Source organism: Sphaerodactylus townsendi, linkage group LG03 (genome assembly GCF_021028975.2).
Source record: "Sphaerodactylus townsendi isolate TG3544 linkage group LG03, MPM_Stown_v2.3, whole genome shotgun sequence".
NCBI lineage: Eukaryota > Metazoa > Chordata > Lepidosauria > Squamata > Sphaerodactylidae > Sphaerodactylus > Sphaerodactylus townsendi.
Genome location: NC_059427.1, coordinates 116,247,200 through 116,271,617, shown reverse-complemented (window position 1 = coordinate 116,271,617; position 24,418 = coordinate 116,247,200). Strand labels below are relative to the sequence as shown.

Genomic DNA, 24,418 nt, shown 5'->3' with positions numbered 1-24,418 from the left:
GTGTTATGATGTTGCTACTGTTTTAATGGATTTTAATGCACCTTTGATTTTTTGTTAATTATGTTATATTGTTTGCTGTTGGTTTTATTGTGCACTGCCCTGAGCCCTTTGGGGGTAGGGTGGTCTATTAAATTTTAATAATAATAATAATAATAATAATAATAATAATAATAATAATAATAATGGCGCTATAAAATAGTTTGTTTAAAGCATTTATCATCTTCCTCTCTACCTTGTGGAACTCAAGTTGGCTTACAATGTAAATAAATGAGTATAAAATATAATTATAAAACAAGTATAAAATACCACAATTTAAAATCTCAATTAGCAGTGCTAATAAATAAAAACTAAATTAGTCAAATGTCCTCAACTGCCTCCTGAAGTGAGGGGGCTGGTGTACCTTAGAACAGTGATGGCGAACCTTTTTGAGACCAAGTGCCCAAATTCCAATCCAAACCCCACTTATTTGTCGCAAAGTGCCAACCCGGCAATTTAACATGAATACTGAGGTTTTAGTTTAGAAACAAATGGTTGGCTCCCTCTTCCTCCGCCCCACCCACTTGAGCAGGGGCCAGCCTGCTCTAGCCTCTAGCAAGTCCCGCATGCACCACTCTGTGCCTCTCTAGCATCTCTGCCTACTCTGCGCTCCCCTCCCCCCCCCGGCAGAAGCCACCTGGAGCACAGGCACCAGGCCTGCCAGTCGAGTCCTCCCTGCTCACCGTGGTGTGCGCACAATGTGCTCAGAGGCCCAGGCCAGCCTAGATGTGTGTGTGGGGGGAGGGGTGATTTTCCATTCCCCACATGACGAACTGTGTGTGTGTGTGCGTGCCCACAGAGAGGGCTCCGAGTGCCACCTCTGGCACCCATGCCATAAGTTCGCCATCACTGCCTTAGAACCTAAGAACATAAGAAAGAGCTTCCTGGATCAGACCAGAGTCCATCTAGTCCAGCACTCTGCTACTCGCAGTGGCCCACCAGATGCCTTTGGAAGCTCACATGCAGGATGTGAAAGCAATGGCCTTCTGCTGCTGCTGCTGCTCCCGAGCACCTGGTCTGCTAAGGCATTTACAATCTGAGATCAAGGAGGATCAAGATTGGTAGCCATAGATCGACTTCTCCTCCATAAATCTGTCCAAGCCCCTTTTAAAGCTATCCAGGTTAGTGGCCATCACCACCTCCTGTGGCAGCATATTCCAAACACTAATCATGTGTTGCGTGAAGAAATGTTTCCCTTTATTAGTCCTAATTCTTCCCCCCAGCATTTTCAATGTATAACCTCTGGTTCTAGTATTCTGAGAAAGAGAGAAAAAATTTCTCTCTGTCTACCTTCCTGGGAACTTCATTCCATAATCATGGGGCTGCCACAGAAAAAGCTCTCTCTCATGTATTCACAAATGTGCTGCTATGTAGTACCACACTTTAAGTACCATAGGCTGTGTATATGGTTTCTCTTATGGGAACAGGTCACATAAGCAAAACTCCTCATAGGGACTGGCAAGCTCTGACAGCACCAATCATCTATTTGCAAGGAGCAGGAGGAGACTGAATCTAGCTCTCTCTTCCTAAAACAGGTGGCTGGCACTTTTAAAGGCTATTGTTTCTAGATCCGAAGCAAAGCACAGGATGAAACAAAAGAAAGGCAAGTCAATAGTTGGATTAGTTGCATAATATTAGATAGCAAGCTATGCTTAGTATGTCATTCTGCAAAATAAGGAAAATTTTAAAAAATTAATTTGCCATAATGGAGTTTGGAAAACAAAACACTTAGCAGTATGTGCAGAAGTAGCTGATAGGTTTCAACATCTGGAACATCACAAGTTTATGCAACACTGTTGGTAAGGGAAACACCCTGTTGTGTTTCTACTAGACAGTGGGGCCTCTTGCAATTTGATTCTCCAGACTGAATCAGACACAAATACAAACCATTAAACAAAAGCAGGCACTCCCTAGAAATGTTCATTGGAAACACGAAGCACTGAACAGGGAAAATGTGGTCTCATTTACATACCTCAGAAATAACAAACTGCCCCATCTGATGTTTACTGAAGAGGATGAGAAAAGGGAATGGGTATGAAAGGTTCCCAGAGGAATCAGGAGAGGAGCACTGTCATTCTCCTACTTTGTGCCAGGCTTTGGGTGGAATCGGAGGCAGCCAGAATCTTTTTCCTAATGTCTGGCATGCAGTGAGCGAACAAAGCGCTGGTCCCACCTCTTCCGTGAACTCTCTCTTGTGTGAGAAAGAGAGAGAGAGAACCCAAGGGAGGAGGCAATCAGAAATAATGGCTGGCTACCAAGAACAGCCAGTATTTGTGAACCCCTGGGTATTCCTTATGCATTCCTATAAGAAATCTGCCAGACAACAGAACAATCCACCAGATATGAAAGTGACATCATTGTAAACCAAAGGGGATAATAATGCAAATATAGGAGAAAAGGAAAAGATGTCAAGCGGTTTGGGCTGAAATAAATGGGAGAGTTTAAAACACACACGTTCACGACAGTTGAAGCATTTTCCACAGGCAGCATCCAGAAGAGAGTTAAGGGAACAGATTGCATGAATCACAGATGCAGTGCGAGAGAGTGACAGATACAGTAAGACCTCCTATAAAGCTGTTTCATTACACCACACTTCTTCCTGGGTGTTATTTTTTTAACAAATCAATGGGGTTAGGCAACAAATCCACAGCATAATAAGTTCTGCTAGAAATAAATAACGCCAGGCCAAAGGAGACACAGCATCACTGCAGGGACAGCAGCCACCTCTCAACTACACTGAAAATTTACACAACAGCTGCCCAGCTGAGGAATGGGGTCTCAATCTGAGATTCAGGCCTGACAGAGAAACAGCAGCAGCTCTCCTGAGGAGATATGAAAAGGCTTCCCAAGATGCTTCTGAACAGAAGCCTAACAGAGGCAGTCAGCTGGTGGTTGCCACCTCATGCGTCACTCATATATCAGAAATAGCGATACTGTGAAGAGACATTGTTCCTGATGCCTCTTACAGAGCTGTTTCACCTAAGACTCAGGAATGTAACCACAGTGTGAAAGGAGGCATTACTGTATTGCCAGGTCCTGTCAAGAGATAAGACAGAAGACTAGAATTCTGTGGTAGAAATGTGGGCAAACGTGCAACTTTGGAATCAACATGCACATGCGTTACTGAGTCACTCTTGATTCAGCAGAGTGAGTGGTCTCTTTTGGGCATGGAATTCACTTCGAGTTACTTCCCCAGGTCACAGATTCTAGAAATGACAGTTTCCAGCTTGGGAAACAGTTGCAGATGCTTAATGAGCAGCAAGAACACAACGTGTCATCCTGCTTGTCTGAGTCAAGCAGAACTAAAGAAGGCATCCTGTAAACCAGACCTCAGACAGCAACATGAGACACTCTTGGCAATGGCAAAAAAATGTAAATTTGTCTAAAGAGGAATAGATGAGGTCTCCGGAGGATTTGTTCCTCCGCTGAAAAAAGAAGGGATCACAGCTGCATTACATCAGCAACATCAGCAGGAAAGCCCTTCACATGCTGACAAATACCTTCCAGCTGAATACACCACCCACACAATTGGAAAACTGGAGCGAGTTTCCTAACACACTGATCATAAAAAGTACACTTTAACCACATAAGCTCTGGAATTGCATGAGGGTTTACACTCACACACAAACCTTGTCAGGAGTGGCCAAGTTTGAACTTTACATAACTGCCTTAGGCGGCACGTCAAGAGCATAACAGCAGAATCGGACAAGACTTCACTATGGGCTAATTGTCCATTAAGGTAAAGGTAGTCCCCTGTGTAAGCATGTCATTATTGACCCATGGGGTGTCCACCAGATTGCTTTAAAATCTGTAGAACTCACACAGGAGTAGAGGTTAACTGAATCACAAAACAAGTTATCATTTCTAAAACTCACACGCAGACACACATTCAAAAATTGTCAAGGCAACCCTGTCCACCGTGGATTCCATGCCTTGCTTCCTAATATTTAACAGCGCTCAGGAGCTAAGCAAGAGCAAGAAGTCAAAGGGGAGGAGCTAGGGCAGTTCTCATATAAACATCTGTCAGCTCATTCAGAGGATGGTGACAGCATTTCTTCAGCAGGGGACTGTCAGCGGATTTGCACTATCAGCAGGCGCCAAAGTTAACACACGTAACACCCGCTCCTCAGGCAAGGCTTTCAGCCAAAATGTTCGGAGAGGAAACACAACTTCTACCTGGATAGCAGCATACAGAAAGCACAACAGAGGTGGCAAAATATGCAGGCAGGATTAAGCCCTAGTCTTTTAAATGGTAATAAAAAGCCAGGAAAGCTGGGCAAAAATCACCACCAAACAACAGAGCGGGGAAAGGCTCAGAAATATCTTGGACGAGTGCCTCTGTAGTATTGCTTGTCATATCCTTTGGCAAAAATACTGAAACCAGGATTCAAACTCAAATTGTAGTTCAAAAGCATTCTTTCTGTAGCCTTAGAGGGCATTATTAAGGGAAAATGTCAATAACTGCACAACATTAACTGTCATTAATAAAGTAACTTCAGATCCTAGTTTGACAGACTTCACTAACCATAGTTAGTTAGTGAAGTGGCCGGCATTCACACAATCACATTAAACATAGCAAGTTTAGTTAAGCGATGGTTTTGAACAATACCTGAACTGAGCAACAGAGTAATGGATGCAGCTGACACAGTGGCTTAATGTTCCATGGCACAATCCACCCAGCCCCTGGCACACTCCCAGTGCACAGTCAAGAAACCACAGTGCTAACTCCCACAATGATTTTCTGTTAGGTTCCAAGCATATCATGACACCTCTTACACTATCGTCAATCAACTTGTGTAACGCAAAACATCAGGACGCAAGCAAAAAATATGTAGGATGTTTAACAGTCCATTAATAAGTGCACAAAGATACTTTCCCAATTATTTCTATACTCTGTCTCACCGAAAGATAAAAGATTTGAACATTCATCCACTACTAACTGGACCTTCTTTGCTGCTCTACTTGGGGTCCTAGTGCCTATTTAGTTAAGAGTATGGAACCTAACAGGGTCCTATACCCTCTGCAACAAATAGTAAAACCATAACTAAATACAGAGGCACAAGGGAAAGATGGTCAAGAAAGTGTTCAAAAAAGTTGTATTTGAACTTACCTTGTTTCTACTCTCCTAAACAAGTTATTTGTGTTGGAATAATATGACTCTGATGAAGTCTGACATCAGAACAGATCACCCACCACTCTTCCAACTCAGACTGAGGAACTATGCTTATATTTGCACCATCATGTTACATATACCGTCATTCGTTCCATCTTCTTACACATACGGATTTGTTCACAGACAGGATGATTTTCGCAATCTGGACAAACCCAAAGACATTTACTTCCTGAAATTCAGGCTTAACGACAGATTCTAATTTAATTTCCCCAATTCGGACTTAGTCTGCTGAGTATGGTGATAGGTATTTGTACCTAAAGTAACTAGACACTCTAACATAAGAGACTGATCCCATCAGTATAGGGAAGCCCCGAATAACTTGCAGGGGAAAAAACCCTGAGGTCATACCTGGTGCAGTGACTGCAAGAAGATACAAGGGAGTGGCAGTGAAAACCAGGGCTCTTAAAAACTAGAAGGTTGTTAGACTTTTCCCAATTCATTGAAGCATCAATTATAACTCTAAGCAAAGGTGCTTCTAGAATTATGTCATATCTAATCCGAAAGTTTGCTGACTATCCTGTCAGCTATTCAAAAAGGACTATCCTGTCAGATATTCTCTATCCATCTTTTGGTACAGGGACATTTTAGGTCCTACTTAAGCATTTCAAGACAAATGCCATAGATGTTATTTAAGAACTTTGTGTTCTATAGACCCATTAGGCCCGTACAAAAATATAAAACTAAAGTCAGCCCACACAACCAAATAAAACAGTAATAATAATCGACCCATAAATGTCTAAACATTAAAAACAATTAAAAAAACAATTTAGCACCTCTGCTAAAAAAAATTGCTACTGCCAAGGTGATACAAGAATTATTTTCCTCTAGTAAGAACTTCACGCAAGGTTGTACAGAATTTACACTTAACTTTGTCAATAATGGAAGAATCCAGCTATGTCACTCATGTACATAGTGATTGCAAGTTAAAATAATGAACAACAGAATTTCAGGTCCCTGAAGATCACAAGTGCACAATCTAGACTAATACAGGAACCCGGCATATCTGCCTTGGAGGACTTCAGATGGAAATCTGGCTCTGTTAAACTGTTAATTTGTTAAATTGTTTAGATAATCTGCATGGCAGAAAGACACAGCATAACTGATGTTTAAAAAGGAGAGCATGTGGAATGGGGGTGCATCCAAAGATGCACAGATGTGATATCCCACAATCATTGTTCAGCTGACTTGAGTGTCATATCATAGCCCAGTTGGACTTTGCCCATAATTGACATATTCATCCTGGGTCAAGTAGGTTAATAAGCCAGAGCCCAGTGGAAAGATATTTACCTTAAGCCAGAGTTTCAGAGATGCTAAGCATGCCCTGGTAAAGAATTTGAGGCACACTTTGGTACTTTCAAGATTGCTCCTAAGAATTCTGCCTGAAATTTATCGAGTTCTGAAGAAGTCCCAGCCATCCAAGCACTTTAGACTTTGGATCATTTATCTTGAGGTCATTTAGAGAGTAATAGGTTGAAAATTTCTTTAAGAGACACTGAAGCCCTGACGTGGAGCAAGAAAGTATGGCCATATCATCAGCATACAGGAGGGTTGCTGTTTTTCTGTTGCCAATCTAGGAATATTGTAAATGGAGTTCTTGCTGATTTTATTTAATAAAGGAAATTTAGGAACCCACCATTAGAAAGATACTGAACTTAAGATAATCAAGTGGTATCTATATAGGCATGCATGCAAGTACTAGGGAAGAACGAAACTAATAGGGAAGATATAGACACTTCAACAGCCTATTCTTCCTTCAGACTTTCATGAAGGAACAGTTCTACTCTAGAAATGAAAAATTAGGCCTCAAAAACCTTCTACAGAGGTAAACTGGCATGCATCATGGTTCCTGGATTCAATTTCCAGAGTCTATTAGTGACGCCCTTGAGGAAAGATACAGCAAAGAGAAATACTGCAATATTTGGTAATACATTCACACGGTACACTGAAATATGGGGCACCCTTAGTATGATTCCAAACAAAGTCTACTTATAGGGGTTCTTACAAAACTTTGGCAAAAGAGCGCTTTTTGGGGAAAGGCAAGCAAACAGTTTTGCCATTAAAACACAAACACCTGGAGCCACCACCCTGTGCATGTTGCACAATCAGAATTCCATGAATGTTTTGTCAACATATTTTTTTGAAACAGTAATAGGATAATCTTGCAGGAATGAAATATTTCAAGTAAACACATGAACATCAATGTGGATTTTTATGTAGAAGACAGTTAAAAGACAATGTTAGAACTGTATTTTATATTTTGAAATATTTGGAGAAACAAGCTGCCTTGATTTTCCTAGATGCAGAGAAAGCGTTTGACAATTTAAACTGGATTTTCCTGTTTACAGTTTTTTTAAAAATGAACTTTGGCAAGAATTATATAAAACAGGTAAGAATTATATAAAACAGGTAAAATTGTCTTTCACAAGGGTCGCCTAACACTCTCTGCATCAGTGTTCTCCATCTGTAAAATGGATAAATGTTAGGGTGGGGGTCACCACAACATGAGGAACTGTACTAAAGGGTCACGACATTAGGAAGGTTGAGAACCACTGTATTAGAGTATGGGAAAATATAAAAATATAAACCTAGGATGTGTCAGAAAACACTGTTATGGCTCTCAACACAATAAGCACTATACAGATGAGAAATGACAGTTGAAAGTAGGTAGTTAACATATCGTGACATTCTGGATTTTTCTCAAGGGGACTGTAAAGTGAAATCAAGGTAAGATTTAGTAGCAGACGAACATACTTGTCATTGGTTTGTCTATGCACAAGTATTAAAAAGATTTAAAGTAGGAGAATGAATGGTTTTGAATACTCCAAGACTGATTTTGAAGTAAACCTATGTAAGAATGATGATCATGTTATTGCCAAAATTTATATCTGTTGAAATTTGAAATAGAACAAGTGAAAGACAGCTTGAAAAATATACGGAACTTTATTTTTTATATATGTGCAAAAATGGAAAACGTCATCTGTTCCCACAATAAAAGAATGTTCCATGAAGATGGGTATTGGCTGAAATGGCTAAACTTACTTCCTTGGTTAGAGAGAAGATTTTGTCTAAGTTTATGCTTAAAATTTATGGATTTGAAGACTAGGAGAATAAGAAAATGGGCATAATAGAGAAAAGTGATTTGTATTTCAATAACAATAATTAAGAACTAATGAAATTTTATTTCTATATCAGCAGTTAGACAGCAAATTGTAAATGTTTAATTATATTTATATTTTATGCAGAAGAAATCAGAAACTTTTTTATTTTATAGCAGAGTTCTTGTCTGGGTGTATCTTTAGCTGTTGTTTGTCTTTCAAATCTTCAATAAAATTAAATTTTCAAGGAAGCATTTGCACATTCCAGCTTTAAAGGACCAATTCTAAGGTTGTTGAGATCACAAGGTTTATCTATTTTTATAGTGAGCTTTCAATGATTTCCCCACAGTTTTACCTTTAAAAAAACAGCCAGAACCACCTTCTTTCTTGAAGCCATAGAGAAAACAGAGAAAATAAACCCTTAAAGTCCATCAAAATGTACGACTAACAAGGAAACAACTGCAGATAACACCAGGACATTAAACATGAACGGGAAAGCATATCAAAACTGTTTGTGTAATGGAATAGCTGACAGGATAGTATTGTCTTTTCCCCTCACAATGGGTATGATCTGCCATGTTTTGAATACCACACAAAAGCGATACTATAATTTGTCTCAAAACCTTCAATTAGCCTCCTTTAAGAGTGACGACACATCACTTGATAACTTCCCATTTTCTCAACAAGTAATGCACCAGCAACAAGCTAGACTAAAGCATTAGGCTATCAAAAACCAATGGGGAACATGGAAGACACTCTATGGGAAGGAATGCTTTTCCTCAGAGCACAAGTCAGACAAAGAGCACTCTGTTGATAACAGTGACATATCAGAAGTAGGCTGGTCAAACGTACCCTTTGGCTCCAAGGGAAAGAATGAAAGACCCATGGTGTATGCAAAATATCATCCTTTCTAATAAGCAGCTCAGGATGCCTTCAATTGGGTCTGCCAATTTTATGCTCATATTAATGCTCATAAGAACTCATAATAAGTAAAATTTAGGCTAATGCCTAGTGACTTGTTCAAAGTCACCCAATGAGCTTCATGATCTCAGGGTCCCCCTATTCAAGTCTAATCAATGTTCTATACCTCATCAACTCTCTGTAACAAAGAAGAATACCCTCACGTTATGAAGAAGCAATTATTTTCAGGAATCAGATGTATTTTTTTATATCGAACAAATTTTTAGAGAATTCAGTACTCCAAATATTCAGACAATATTTACTCCCTGAACTTGTACAGCTGGGCAAAGCTGTTGTATTTGGGATCCTTGCCTGAATCTAGACCTCAGTTTTGTAAGCTTCTGTTGGCTTGTCAGTCACATCCTCTTCCTTGCAACACACACACACTCATTCACTACTTCCACATCACACAAATACGTAACATCCTCCTAGTCATGAGCTTTAAGTTATGTTAACTCTCTGACAGGATAACATTGAATAAGTGGCCACTTATGGACATAACACAGTCTCATCTTTACTTTGTGATGCTAAAAAATGTGACTTTCAACAATGTATTGGAAACAAGGATTTTTGAAAGCTAACTTCACTGGCCTTGTGCATATGGAATATGAAAGAAAAATAAATCCTGTTTGGAGAAAGTTTTGTGAAACACAAACGTTTCAGTATATTTTATCTGTTTGGATTTATGGTGTATGTCAAAGAAAAAACTCTGCTCTATTTCTCACTGCCAAGTTTGAAACAACCTAGGATTAACAAGTAGGGGAAATGTATTATAACTCCTTTTTCAACCAGCTTAAACATCCACTGACTGCTGTGGGCCAGCTCCAGAATTCCATCCTTCTGCCAAAAAAATATAAAAAACTTTCCTCTCAGTTGCCTTACTGAAGAAGTCTGAAAAACATCCTGCAATTTTTTGTTTTTGCACATACAGTAGGTAGTCAACCCAAATCAGATACCCCCTAAGAATATCAAGTTTTATTTATTGATTAGCAGTAAAGGAACCATTTCCTAAAAGAGTCCTTTATAATGTTGTCCGAACAGCAAGGAACTCTGCCGTGAATATCTGTGGTTCAGAATGCAACAACTAGCATGTGACCAAGGACTAGGTGCTGAGAACATATTATACTTGTACTGAGATCACTGTATAGTTCTCTGCTTGGGTCCAGCTCAGTTTCAAGTACTCAAATCTCTGAAATTCTAGCAAGTCTAAGCCCAAGATCCCTGAAGCAGTGCCTAGACTACATGTTCCTTCCTGGACATTAATTCTTCATATTGGGCCCTGTTCTAGGTATCACTGCAACTTGAGGCATAACAGAATACAAACAAAGAACTAGGAGGCACACATTGAAAATGCTAGGAGGAAGAGTTAGGACTAATAAAAGGAAACATTTCTTCTACTGATAGTGATTAAATTATCCTAGAATTATGTTGCCACAGGAGGTGGTGATGGCCACTAACCTGGATAGCTTTAAAAGGGGCTTGGTTGAGATTTATGCAGAGGGTGATCTATGGCCTGCAATCTTGAGCCTCTTAGATCTGAAGTTCGCAATTGCCTTAGCAGACCAGTGCAGGAGCGGCAGCGGCAGCATGCTTAACCCAGCAGCAGAAGGCCATTGCTTTCACATCCTGCATGTGAGCTCCCAAAGGCATCTGGTGGGCCACTGCGAGTGGCAGAGTGCTGGACTAGATGAACTCTAGTCTGATCCAGCAGGCTAGTTCTTATGTTCTTATGTTCTAATGATCAGGACCTTTTGCTGTGCAGCCTTTCCCATGAAACTCCTTAACTAAAAAAGCCACTTTTGTCAGTTCACTAGATTCTTAAAATGGGTGGTAAAAGCTTTTTTGTATTTTGTACTTCTGTTAAAACCAAATTCGACATTTTATAACACTACAATGCTGGGATCCAGATGATACTGACTGATTAAGGTATAGCTCCGTGGTGGCGAACCTTTGGCACTCCAGATGTTATGGACTACAATTCCCATCAGCCCCTACCAGGATGGCCAATTGGCCATGCCGGAAGGAATGATGGGAATTGTAGTCCATAACATCTGGAGTGCCAAAGGTTTGCCATCACTGGTATAGCTCATGGTCCTGACTTCATATTCACCTTGTGATTAAATCACTGTTAGTATCCTTTAGAAAAGTTCTGTTTGCTAACATTCAAGTTCACAGTTCTTCCAAGACCACTGCCTGTAATACTCACATTTTCCAATCAATACTATGCATAGTATTGCTCCTCCAGTACCTTTAGATCCTCGGTGCCAAACCTAGGGTATGTGTATCCCTGGGATACACAGCAGAGTGCTGGGGGATACAAGGGAAACATTACTTAATGGTGGGAAAAGGCATGCATGTGTGCCCATGTACTGCTGCTGCTGCTGCTGGGGGGAAAAAAACCCCGTGTTTGCTTTTAAAATAAGACTAGCTTACTTCTAGGCAGCAGCTGAGAGGGGACTGAGGGCAGAAAAAGGCCAGGGAAAGACAGCCTTAAGTTAAGCTTAATTTTAAACCAGAGGTGCTTTTCTGTGGCGGCAGCAGTGGGGGGGGTAACGTGGAAAATATTCCCTCCCACCAAAGCTCCCTCTCCCCCACTTTCTCTCCTTTCCCCCCATTTCTTTCTCCCCCTTCTTCTCTTTTCCTTTCAAGTGTTAATAAATTGTTTTTTTTTAAAAAATGTATATGCAATGTAAGTGTTCATGTTAGCTAAGTATTAACTCGAGCTCATTTCATCTTCTGAAGTTTGAGTGTAAATAAATATGCATTGTTGGTTAATCTTATTATTCTATTGTTTTAAAGCCCATTATTGGGCCATTTATTTGCAGTTACAACATATAAGTATAAATGAAATAACAGCAACTGTATTAACTGAAAACATTTTGCTAGTATGGGGGTACAATTTCAGGAAAATGGGTTGCCAGGGGGTATGCGTGTGGAAAAAGGTTGGAGCCACTGCTTGTCCAGATAAAGTCAGGTGCTGCCCTCAATAAAGCATAAAGGGAGGGGGGTGTAAATCCTGTTATTCATGTACAGCCATGACTATCTTTATAATCTGTGTATTTTTACACTGAAATCCAGAGAACATTAATTATGAGGCAACTCTAACTACATAGATAGCTTAGCTGCCTATAACGTCCAGACACAAGAACACCAAGCAATGTCATACTCTTAACTCGCCTAGATTTCTGAAGAGGTGTTGAAACTCCGTAAATGTTCAGTCCACCATAGAGCCAAAGGCTCCTTGTGGTTGAGTCTCCTCATGGAGAAAACTGCTGCACTGTAAATTGCTACATGCAGAAGACTTTTATGGATGGCCCTGGTTAATTTGCAAATTTCATTGTGGGAGAATTGTTCTTTCCCAGCCAAGGGACAAATTTAAAGTTATAATTTTTAGGAAACCCAACGTCTTTTTCTTGTAAGCATCAAAAACAGTCAATGCTTCATTTAAAAAAAATCCTTATCCCCATGGATTATTTGAAGAAGAAGAGTTTGGATTTATATCCCACCTTTCTCTCCTATAAGGATATACAAGGTGGCTTACAAACTCCTTTCCCTTCCTCTCCCCACAACAGACACCTTGTGAGTTAGGTGGGGCTCAGAGAGTTCCGAAGAACTGTGACTAGCCCAAGGTCACCCAACAGGAATGTAGGCGTGCGGAAACACATCTGGTTCACCAGATAAACCTCTACCACTCAGGTGGACAAGTGGGGAATCACCGATTCTCCACATTAGAATCTACCTGCTCTTAACCACTACACCACGTTGGCTCACTGGTCTTCCTTTTGCAGCATCTGCATTTATGTTTACACCAAATTGATAAATGGTATTCCTGTATGACTCTGGATAAAAATATTAAATTCACTATGAACTGCAAAATTAGATCAGCTTCAAAATTTAAGATCAAAGCACAATGCAAACATATTGTTGTGCCACCATACTATCCTATTCATACTTCCTTCAACTGGTGTTTTTATGGTCCAGTTTGAAAGCCAAGAACAGTGTATCAAAGTTCTCTCATAGTCTTTTTGCCTTCTCATCTCAATATAAATACTGGAAGATAAGTTTCTGTTCCAAGTGTTCTTTTTATGAACTACAATGTGCGTTTTATGTGAGATTCTGTCAGAGATTTCAACTTTCTGAGTTGAATCTTCTCTGTTTCAGATCATGAACAACAAACTGTTAATTTAATTGAGGGCCAAAACACTGTTCTTGGTTGCAGACTGTAACCACAGAAAAACTTTCTGAAATTGGCTTCACTTCACAAGAACTGAACAAAAACAAGAACAAATAATACTCTCATACTGGTACAAAATCTAAGCCTTGGCCTTAGATTTCTTGAATCAGCTGAAGTCAAGGTCACTGATGCAAACGTTTTAGAAGCAAGTCTGTTGTGAGGAATGTCAACTTTATAGCTGTATCTACCAACAGATTTGAAAATGAATGTTGAATTTTGTCTCAACATTTAAATCGTGCAAGTTAGAGACATCACTTCAATGATATATTATCCATCATTTGTACCCCTAATCAGTTCCTTAACTAGTCATTTCTATATCCAAGATAGGATCCCAATCTAAAATATTATTACCTTGCCCTGATTAGTAATGCACAAATAAAAAAGATCACGAGGCATGGGGAGGGGGGTGGGGTTGATACACGTTGATAGACTGTTAAAAGTATAACCAGATGATCCCTGGGCAGTGCTTGCTAACATCTGGGATAGGTTAGGAATGTTGTGGACCTTGAAAGATACTGTTGAAATTCCAAATTCTCACTCTAACCCATTCTAATCTGTAGCACATGACCAGAGTCACAAACCCCTGATTTTATAGTTCCACCAAAAGCAGCCTTCAAAGGTCAGATGTGACTGGGGAAGTTAGGCAGCAGGCACAGAACCAATGAGAAGCTGAAAAAGTGCCATTCTTCTTGGCTTTCTGGTCTCACTAAACCTCTGGATAAAAGGCTGGTCTTTCCACAGTTACCTTGAAAACATGCCTTATTATTCCATGTTGAAAAGAAAAACATTAAATAATCTAATAGATATCAGAGGTGGTGTAATATATTGACAATTAAACAATCAATATATTACATGGCCTGACCTTCAAATGTCCATTTTGAATATCCAGTCTGTCAGGTTTCATATTGTCCTTTCCTAATCAAACTACAGTCCATGATACTGCAGTAAGATTCTGCATTTGAACATTCCACCGAGTTGCTATCAAAAAGCCAATGTAACAACTAGCCACATTTGAGAGTATGAAGAAGCAAAAAGGAAGCAAAAACCATCTGATGTAGTTGGAATATAAAAGGTTCTCCTTAGAAGGTATGGCAAAAAAAAAAAGGGCCTCAGCAATTCCATCCCTTTCTTCACTCCCAAGGGATGCCAAACTGAGTAACAACCACTGCCATCAACAACTCAGAGTATCACCTGCTCAATGGAATCGTACTATTAGTACATTGTACCCGAGTTGCTGTCTAGTTGCTGCACCTGCATATTTCACTCCTACAAGCTAATGCTGAGGTGATCTATTGAAACTTCACAATTTCATGGTATCATGCTCAAGCAATGGCAATTGCTGCCCCTCCCCATTGCTGCACTTCAGATGGCAAGACTATGAATATGAATTGTATGTTTTCAAAGATGAGGCTTAGAGCATTCAAAATGTAAGAAAGTTTAATAAGTGAATAAAATAATACACATGTTCTGTTCAAGCATTCAGGTTGAGCAAAGGTTCAACAAAAAGGTGAAAATATGATCAGTACCTCAACACTTGGTACTTATCATAAACCATATTCAAATAGGACAAGTTAGTATTACTTGAAACTGCCTCAGTTCAAACTTCAGTATTACCTTAGTTTTCATGGTGGGGACTTTGCCCCATTATCCCTTGCTGCATGGACAAGAAGGGATACCTAGGTAAAAGCTTAGTCTTTCATGGCTCGTGCTCCCAAGGTAAGAGCAAGATGCAAGGGCAAGAAAGCTTCCTCCCTGTGTCCAGATAATTTATGATCAACCTTAGGGAGTCCTTCCTACCTTGGAGTAGTTTTAATTTAATTCTTCATCTTTAAATGGAAGAGAATACACTCAAGCAATGTGGTTACTTTCCTCTCTGCCTCTTTGGGTGTCACCTACCAGTAAGTGTGGGGTAGTAAGCCATCGCCCTACTTCCACAAGAGTCATTAGCATAGCCAAAATGCTCTGTGCCTGGGTCTGGATGACTTCTTTCCCCCAGCCCCTCCTTATTTTAAAAATACACATAATTTGCCACAGACTCCAGTAAAAATCAAAATCAAACACATTATTTGCCACTGACGCCAGCAAAAATCAAACTTACTAATTTAATAGTCATCTCACTAGGTCAAAGTTTTGTAAGAACCTCTATAAATAGACCTTGTTTGGAATCATACTAAGGGTGTGCCACACATCAGTGTACCATTTGAGCGTATTACCAAATACTGCAGTATTTCTCTCTCAAAAAAATGCGAGCAGCTGTTAAGGGCACAACTTTACAAATAATTTTTTCAAAGTTCAGGAGACACTGGTTCAAGAAATGTGTGGCCAACAAGGCCTACCAAAACAGATACAGGGGAAAATGATGTCAGTATCATATGGTGACATAGTCAAAAATCCTTCTTGCATGCATGATGACCCTTTTACTAGTCTAATGAAGTTGTACTAAAAACAAACATTGTGTAGAAAAAAATTCAAACGATGTGCGATGTATTATAAATTTTCCTCCCAGGAAGGAAACTCAGAATTTACCAATATGTTTTATTATAAAGGGAAACACACCATTTCAAAAATGTGCATCTGGTTGTTCAACACTGCAGACTTTCTTTATTTCACCAGCTTAACAGACTGAAGAATTAAACCAGTAATCTTATCTATTCAACCTTTGAGGATGGAATTATCTCCCTAATGCACGTATGGCCATTGACCATCAGATGCAAGTACCCAAATACAACATACATAATAATGTCACAACTTACACATAGCAACACAAGCAGAGCAACGCTATGAAATCCTATGGAGAACAGCCAATAAATAACCTGTCATAATTTATTACTTACATTTATATAACAAAACAGTGGACAGTCACACAGTTCTCATGAAGAATGATGAGACGCACCTTAATCAGGTCAAGGTATATGGAAAAGGAGCCATCAGCTCCCTCTAGCGACAGAACAAAAAGAGGCTTTCAGTATGCCTTGCCTGTTCAATATTTTGGTAATTATTCAATATGCTGAATGCTGTAATATCAAAACGAAATTTGATATGCACATTTAGGAAACTATCCTACCTTTAACATTACTTCAGTCCAGCGGTGGGATCCAAAAATTTTAGTAACAGGTTCCCTCGCCAGCCCCCCGTCAGCAAAGGGGGCAGAGGCGCACCTAGGCAAACCTGAGCCCTGGGCAAAACCTGAGTTGGATGCCCCCCCATGGGCAGCCACCCCACCATGACCCCCCAATTTTTTTTTTGCACCAGGTCATTTCTAAATCATCATCACATTATAGAAAATGCCCCAACTCACAAATCTGAACACAGCAATGGTGAAATACACAGGTTCTTTGATAGAGAATGGTGAGATAAAAGGTATGAAAGGCTGAGAATCAATGAATTGCAGTACCTGAAAGGGATTAACCCAGTTCAGGGAGTTACATTATTAGTCGCAATTGCTATATGGAACCTTCACGTTCAAAGGCAGTATGCCTCTCGGGGAGGCGAGGGTGTGGAGATGGAAAAGCGGACCCAATTAGTAACCCCCTCTCAGCACACACAAATAATTAGTAACCCATTCTCGGGAACTGGTGAGAACCTGCTGGATCCCACCTCTGCTTCAGTCACCATACCCATTCCCAAAAAGAAGAGCAAAATGCAAAGCAAACTGGAAATGCCAGTAAACTGAAACACGGGAATGAAAGTTTTGCACAGTCAGGACACAATTTTACAGAAGTGTTAAGCCCAGCTCATCTCAAATACTCACAGTCAAAGGGCTAGTGAACACCACCCAAAACACCACCCACCATTCTAGGCAGTAAGCAATCAAAGGGATCAAAGGCCAGGCTACTCCAATGCAGATGCCCTCACTAATTGATTATGCATGGTTACTCACATGCTAAATGGGTGGATCCCACCCAACACGTGCAAATCAAGCTTGCTAATTGCACCCTTTACACTTGTTAACAGGCAAATGGTTCTTTCTCCCACCCTGGACGTTCCACAGGTATATATCCACACTTGCTTTACTACCATCAGATCCTCTGAAGATGCCAGTCACAGATGCAGGCAAACCATCAGGAGAAAATGCTACTAGAACACGGCCATACAGCCCGGAAACCACACAACACCCCAGTGATTCCGGCCATGAAAGCCTTCAACAACAGTATCAAAAGCCTACAAGGTGGTACAGCCATGAATTTTTATGCCATATTCTTGTCCTGGTACCTTTATATAACTTCCTTCCCTGCAGCATGTAAACCCCCAGTTTGGCTTTGATTTCCCCTTAACTATTGAATCAGAGGACCACATAGTGGTGTATCTAGAGAAAATGGCATCTGGGGCAAGCACTGAAACTGAAAAAAAGCACAGGAAACAGAATGGAGACAGAGGAAAGTTTTTTTTCCCTTGGGGACTGGAGGCTTCCCTGTTCCTGCTGTAAACACGGTTCCCAATTTTACCTTTGGAAATCTGTTGGGGTGGGGGAGTGATTAGCATTTTTAAAAATTCATTTCAGCTGACAAATACATGGGTCTTTTAAAATAATATTTACTTTGCACAAGAGTTGATTAGTCAAAATTCTTAATTCAGCACTGAGTAATTTGTCTACCTCACAAAGCCCACAATGAGAAATTTTTAGAAATCTCTTGACAACATGCCATACATTATTACCTAAAATCATGCACAGGATTTGAGTTTCAATATTGCAATAATTTCATTTAATAGTATTTATCATTTTCTTCTGGGTTCTTCTGTTCCACTGTGGCTCGGTGATAAGGGAGGGACCAGGGGGGGGAACGATAGGTAATGTTGTAGCTGGGGGGAAGGGAGGAAGGCAAGGGAGAAAGAGAGGGAATGTTGTGGTTGGGGGAAGGGGAAACGGGGAACGGGGGGGGTGGTTGAGGGGGAGGGAGCGGGAGGGGGAATGTAGGGAATGTTGTGGCTGGGAGGAAGGGAGAGAATGTTGTAACTGGAGGGAAAGGAAGACAACATGTTGACTGGGGGAGAAGGAAGGGGGATGGAAGGAGGAATGGAACACTGTGGCTGGGGGAAAGGGAAGGAAGGGAACAGTGCTGCAAGGCTACCGGGTCAAGCTTCGACCTGGCAGCCTTAATGCGCCCCAACATCCTCACCCGGCGGGGAAGGGAGGGTGAAAGGAAGGGACAGAAAGGAAGAGTACACATGGGGATATGAGGGTGCTGGGTCAAGTCTTGACCCGGCGGCAGTGGGGTGCCCTGACGTCCTTGCCCAGGGAGGAGGGAGAAAAAGGGGGGAAAGGAATCACGAGGCTGCCTGGTCAAGCCTCAACCTGATGGTCTTGGGGCACACACAAATCCTTGCTTGAGGGGAAGGGGAAATGAAGGGGGGAAAGGAAAAGAACCATGTGGTTGCAAGGCTGCCAGGTCAGGCCTCAATATGGCAGCCTTTGTGCGCCCTGATGTCCTTGCTCAGGCCTCAATATGGCAGCCTTTGTGCGCCCTGATGTCCTTGCTTAGGGGGAGAAGGGAGGGAATGGGAGGGAATGGAATAGAATGTATGAGGCTATGAGGTCACTGGGTCAGGACACACCAAGGAGTGCACCCCAACCCAGCGGCCACAATCCTGGAAGGGAGAGGTGGGCATTGAAATGCACCCCCTTGTGACCCACTGGTATGGCACTTGGGGCTTTTGCCCCCTCATGATTCCCCTTAGTCACACCCTTGGGACAACAATACCATTCATTCACCATCTTTTCAGAAACAAAATCATTTCCATACTTGTAAAGAGGTCAGATGGATGTAAAAGCACTCAGAATCCAAGCAGAGGTGAAAGAAGCATCACTGTTTGATCCAGATAAGGTGTCCAGGGACTGCAAGCTTTTAAAATCTGTTCACAATACATTGCTCCGCTATAAAAAGCAACTCCTGACTACTACAATTGCAAAATACTTCTATTCTAGGCTTACGTTCACTTGCTTAAAACTTTCTGAACTTTTTACAACTTGCATCCCCAGGGTATCCTCTCTAAAAGAAAGTGATTTTTTTCTACAGAATCCAAATTAAGACATTTTTGGTTACTTGACAGTGCGACAGAAAACAGAAGAAATCCATGCAATGAAACTGGTCTTAATTGGAATGTTGAGCCATATCTCATATTGTTCTGTTTGGTGGGTTTAAAAAAAATTTACATACCTTTCTTTATATGGGTTTTTAAGTTTTCAAAACAACCCCAAACCAAGTTTTATTTTATATTAATAGTTTATAATATAGTTACTGAATTGTTAACGGGCTTATGTTTGGGTTGATGGTATACATAAACAGCATTAATTCAGCAAACAAAATGAAGCTTACCATTGGTATAGGTGTTCACATAGTACCTTCGGCCTTGGGGAGACATATAGCTCTGCCAGCCAGGAGGGAGATGGCCATTCTGAGAGTCTTCTCCTGTCTGAGAAGCAATTTTTCTAGGTTTCTGTTGACAGAAAGATAGAAGAAATATGTTAAACTGGCTTTCAGAGAATGCAAAAGAAGCTGAACAAAACATGTACAATATGAAATTCTGAAGTATTCTTTGCAGTTCCTGAGGGCAGAGTATAGGACTCGGACAGGTAAGCATCACTAAGAACCCAAACATCCCAATTATCTCACTATCTACAGCCTGGGAAATGCATTCTGGCTACCTCTGTAAAGCACAGACATTCCCTTAGGGGCAGGGAACATAGTGGAATGTTGCAGAGCCTGTAATGCCACTTTGGCAATCCAACACATTATTGAATGCCTTTTGAGAAAGAAGAAAAACACAGTACTCTGTCTCCAATGAAGAATCACCATAGAACAGACTCCGTATGCTTAGCCAGTGAGTATGACAATCTGTTTTGTTACTTGTTGTGAACACGGCGTATAAATGGATTTAAGATCAATCGTCTAAGTATTTAAGACAAAACTTTTTTAAATTTTTGAATACATTTTCTATTTCTGTATTACCTATTTTATTGTACCAATATATCAATATTTTCCACCACGGAATTTACAGCATTCATGATGTTATCCAGATCTTCCATCCAGACAATGACCATCCAAGACAATGTCCAGAAACCAAACTTGCTTAGCTTCAGTGAGGTTGCTCTCTCTCTCTTTTTCTTTCTCATATGCTTCAACCATACCCTCAGACCAGAGGTGGGATCCAACCAGTTCTCACCACTTCTCTAGAAGTGGTTACTAATTTTTTCTGAGTGCCGAAAAGGGGTTACTAAAGCAACCTCCCTGCCCAATAGCCCCATTGGCGCTACGTTACTGTTTGAATCCCACCACCATCAGAACCTGTTATTAAAATCTTTGGATCCCACCACTGCCTCAGACCCAACCATACCCTCAGACCCACTATGAAACCAGGGAATTTCCACAAACAGTCTGACCTATAATAAATGTTTACAGAATTAAAGGGGTCCATTAATAGCAGCGAAAGACATATTGCACTAGTGGAATTAATTTCCAACCATAGGAGTCAGAAGTTCTGCTTGAAGGAAAGATGACTGTCATCACTTTAACTCCTCCATAGTGAATACTGGAAAAGGAATTTTCAAATTTTAGCAAATTATACAGGGTTTTTTTTCTCCTCTCCAAGCCTCTTCAAAAAAAAAACAGCAAAAAGGATCAACTTGCATTGTTTGTTTTTTCAGTTCACGGGGAAACAGTTAAGAACAGCCTGATGACCCATGGGTTCATTTACTTTGTATGGAGACCCACTGCAAGCACTGGTGAAAAGCCTCACTTGGCCCCACCCACTTTCCAAAAGCACTTGGCAGGCACCAGAAAAGGTGTTGGCAAATGCCATGGGTACCACATTAGAGACCCCTGCACTAGAATTTTGACAATTAGATGGCACTTCATCATCAACCAACAATCAATCAACACTCTGGAATCCAACAGAACCCGAGGTGTCGAAAATAGATTATGTCCCTTCCTAGGACATACTTTCTTATATGTGGCTATCAGGGACTTTTGCCGTATGGACAGACATGAGAAACAGTCAGAACGTAGAGACAGGTTACCAAGAAAGGGAGGGGACAGCAGAAATGGAAAACAGATGCAGAACAGGCAAGAGAACCACTGATGGGAGGTACATTTAATATATAAATCACAACATGGGGGTGGACAATGGAGCACCAGATAATTGCCATATATGGCTGAATGCAGAAAGGACTGTAATTAGGAGAGTTACTGATTGGGAAGAGTATATAATACAGAATTAGCTAGTGCTCCCATCCCACACAGCTCAAGGCTGCTAAGTGCAACTATGGGTCCCCACACACAGAACCCTCCTTATACAATCAAGCATCAGAACAAATATAATATGAAAAAAAAATTCACATGACTTGTCTACTGTGAGCAACCTGGCATCTCCAATATCAGCAGCCCTGCGTTTTTAAGTCACTCTGCCCTGACCAAACAGGGCAAAATGTCATGAGAAACAAAAAAAGAGCTTGGAGACCCTTTCATTAGTTGAACTTCCTGTTAACAGGGTTCAAAAAGAAAAAGAAACTCCATCACACATTTCCCTTTGCCAGCTCCAGTGGCTGAAATCAGCAAGCTGCACAGCAGAAAGAAAATTGGCAATGCTCCACAAAGACAATGAGCAGCTATATGTGGAAGACTTTTGCCTGGGTACACCCACCTGGGAATCTTAGAACTAGTTCTTCTCTGACCAGTCAGGGGTGATGCATGTGAAAGTACAACCCCACTCTAACATATGCTGCAGGAAAATGAGTTGAACAAAGTAGTAGGTCACCTACAGAGTAGCAAGGATGTAACACTAAGGCCCTCAAGTCTCATTATCATAGCAGCATAACAGCATTACTCATTGCAAAAGTATGTGCTGAACACAACCCAATGTTATTCTTGTGCACAATGCATGCTGCTGTACAATTGCCAGGTGTTCATCTATTCAGCACAAACTTCCACCAGGCACTCAGAAAACATTCAAGTATGTGGCCAAGGCCATACTCCACTGTTTTGAGCTCTCCTTCAATTAAAAGAGACACTAAAGCTTATCCAGGATAAATCTAGACTGTTCTCTTCCCCCACACAATACTATTAGTATGGCCTTTCGATTTACCTCTCCAAATGGAATTTACTGGTTTTAAGAGTACATTCTCCTTTCTTCTTACATAAACAGACTGGCAGCAACTGGTCTGGGGCTAGGCAGGAATATTACTGATCATTACTGGTCATTCTGCAACAATTAGCCTGATTTAACAGCTTCCAACTCTTTCAGTTGATGAGGAGAAATAGATAAAAAACTTAGACTGAAAACTTCGCTCCTGTCAGCTGTTATGGTATGAGGTCATTCTTTCTGAAGCTGTTGAAAGTGTTCCCTATTCTAACTAGGACACACTGAATTGAATAAATCTGGCCATCTGAGTATGTAAAGAAATAGGCTACACATTTGGACATATGCTAAAAAAAACCCTTTAAGTGCTTTGCAAAAAATCTTTTCTCAGTCACCTTTGGGATAGCCCCATTTTATGGCTCTAGAATTGAGAAACTGGTCAAGTGTGGAATTGGGAGAACAGTGGTTTATGGATGAGAAAGCATCTGATCCTTAAGATTACACAAACTAATGGGGAGGGGCACATTTCTTTAAAAAGATAACACAACAAGCATTTCCAAGGATAGTAAGGTACAAAAGTACCTTGTAATTCTCAGCCTCAGCTACCCATAAGACAGTCCTTGAAAGTGTGAGAAACACAATTCCATTAAAATATAACATTTGATGATAATGCACAGACCATATTGGGCTGCTTTCTGTCACTGCAGATGAAGAATGAACCATTCATTTCCATTCCACATTGGACCATCCACCCTGACAGACATAATTGCTTTTGAACAAAAGACAACCTGGTTTGGATCTATTTGTTATGAAAGTTAAGGGGTCCTTGATGGAGCTGTATATTTTATACAGCTCTACTTGGTAGCCTCTGACATCAGAGACGGGGATCTGCATGGGATTCACTAAAGCCACTTGGCACTCTCAAAAATAAAGCTGGCTTAGGTCCAGTTCTATTTATCACAAATATCTGGACATTTAGGATTTTCCATTGACTTTTCAGCCCTCAACAGAAATTGAGTCCACAGGAAGTTGGGTAGGGATTAAGGACTCCTTTGACTTCTTGTGAACGCAAGAAACTCTGCACATGTTCTGAAGAACCTGCTACAGCCTGGGTAATGTGTGTTTAGCTTAGTTAGTTCAACTGTGTTGCTTTTCATCTGAATCTCTCTGTGCTGCCGCTACTGCTGTATGGGTTTCCCTGCAATGAGTTTTTGCCATTTTTCCACCACAATCGAATCCAACCACACTTTTCCTCTCTCTCTTTTTATCTTATATTAAACCTTTTTAAAAATAAAGACCTTTTGGGGGGCTTTGCTTTGTACAATTTATTTTCTGTGGGTCTGTCTAGATGAGTGGTTTCTAACCTGGGGTATGTGTACACCCAGCGGTACATGGCAGAGCATTTGAGGTGCATGGAAAAAATTACATAATTGGCTTGCTAATATGGGGGTACAAGTTTAGGGAAATGGGTTGCCAAGGGGTATGTGAGAGAAAAAAGGTTGGGAACCCAAGGTCATAGGTAAGGGGGGGGGGGTTCTCGGGTTCAACCCTCCCATTACATGTTGGAACCTCCGCCCCCCTGTTTGTGGTTTTTAACCTGGGTGGTATCATCAGGAGAGTCTCCTAAAGATAACTGAAAGTTTGGTGCTGCTAGCTTAACAATTGCACCCCTGACAGCAGGCACCCCCCAAATTTCCCCAGATTCTCCTTTTAAATCCACCCCCTTCGGCATGGATTTAAAGGGAGAATCTGAGGTCCTCAGTTTAAACATTGAAAGTGATGCTGGGGGATAATCCACTCCAAAACAGCATCACTTTCAATGTTGTTTTAACTGAGGACCCCCGATTC

At 40.8% G+C, this 24,418-nt stretch overlaps 1 protein-coding gene across 2 annotated transcripts in view; it reads right to left on the bottom strand.

The window, feature by feature from the left end:
- The window catches only part of GAS7 (growth arrest specific 7), a 137,542-nt gene that overhangs the window by 50,498 nt on the left and 62,626 nt on the right, over positions 1–24,418 (bottom strand). For both annotated transcript variants that reach the window (XM_048489943.1, XM_048489945.1), the window contains exon 2: positions 19,813–19,933. In XM_048489943.1, the coding sequence (XP_048345900.1) occupies positions 19,813–19,933 (121 nt within the window). The remainder of the gene's footprint in view (positions 1–19,812; positions 19,934–24,418) is intronic.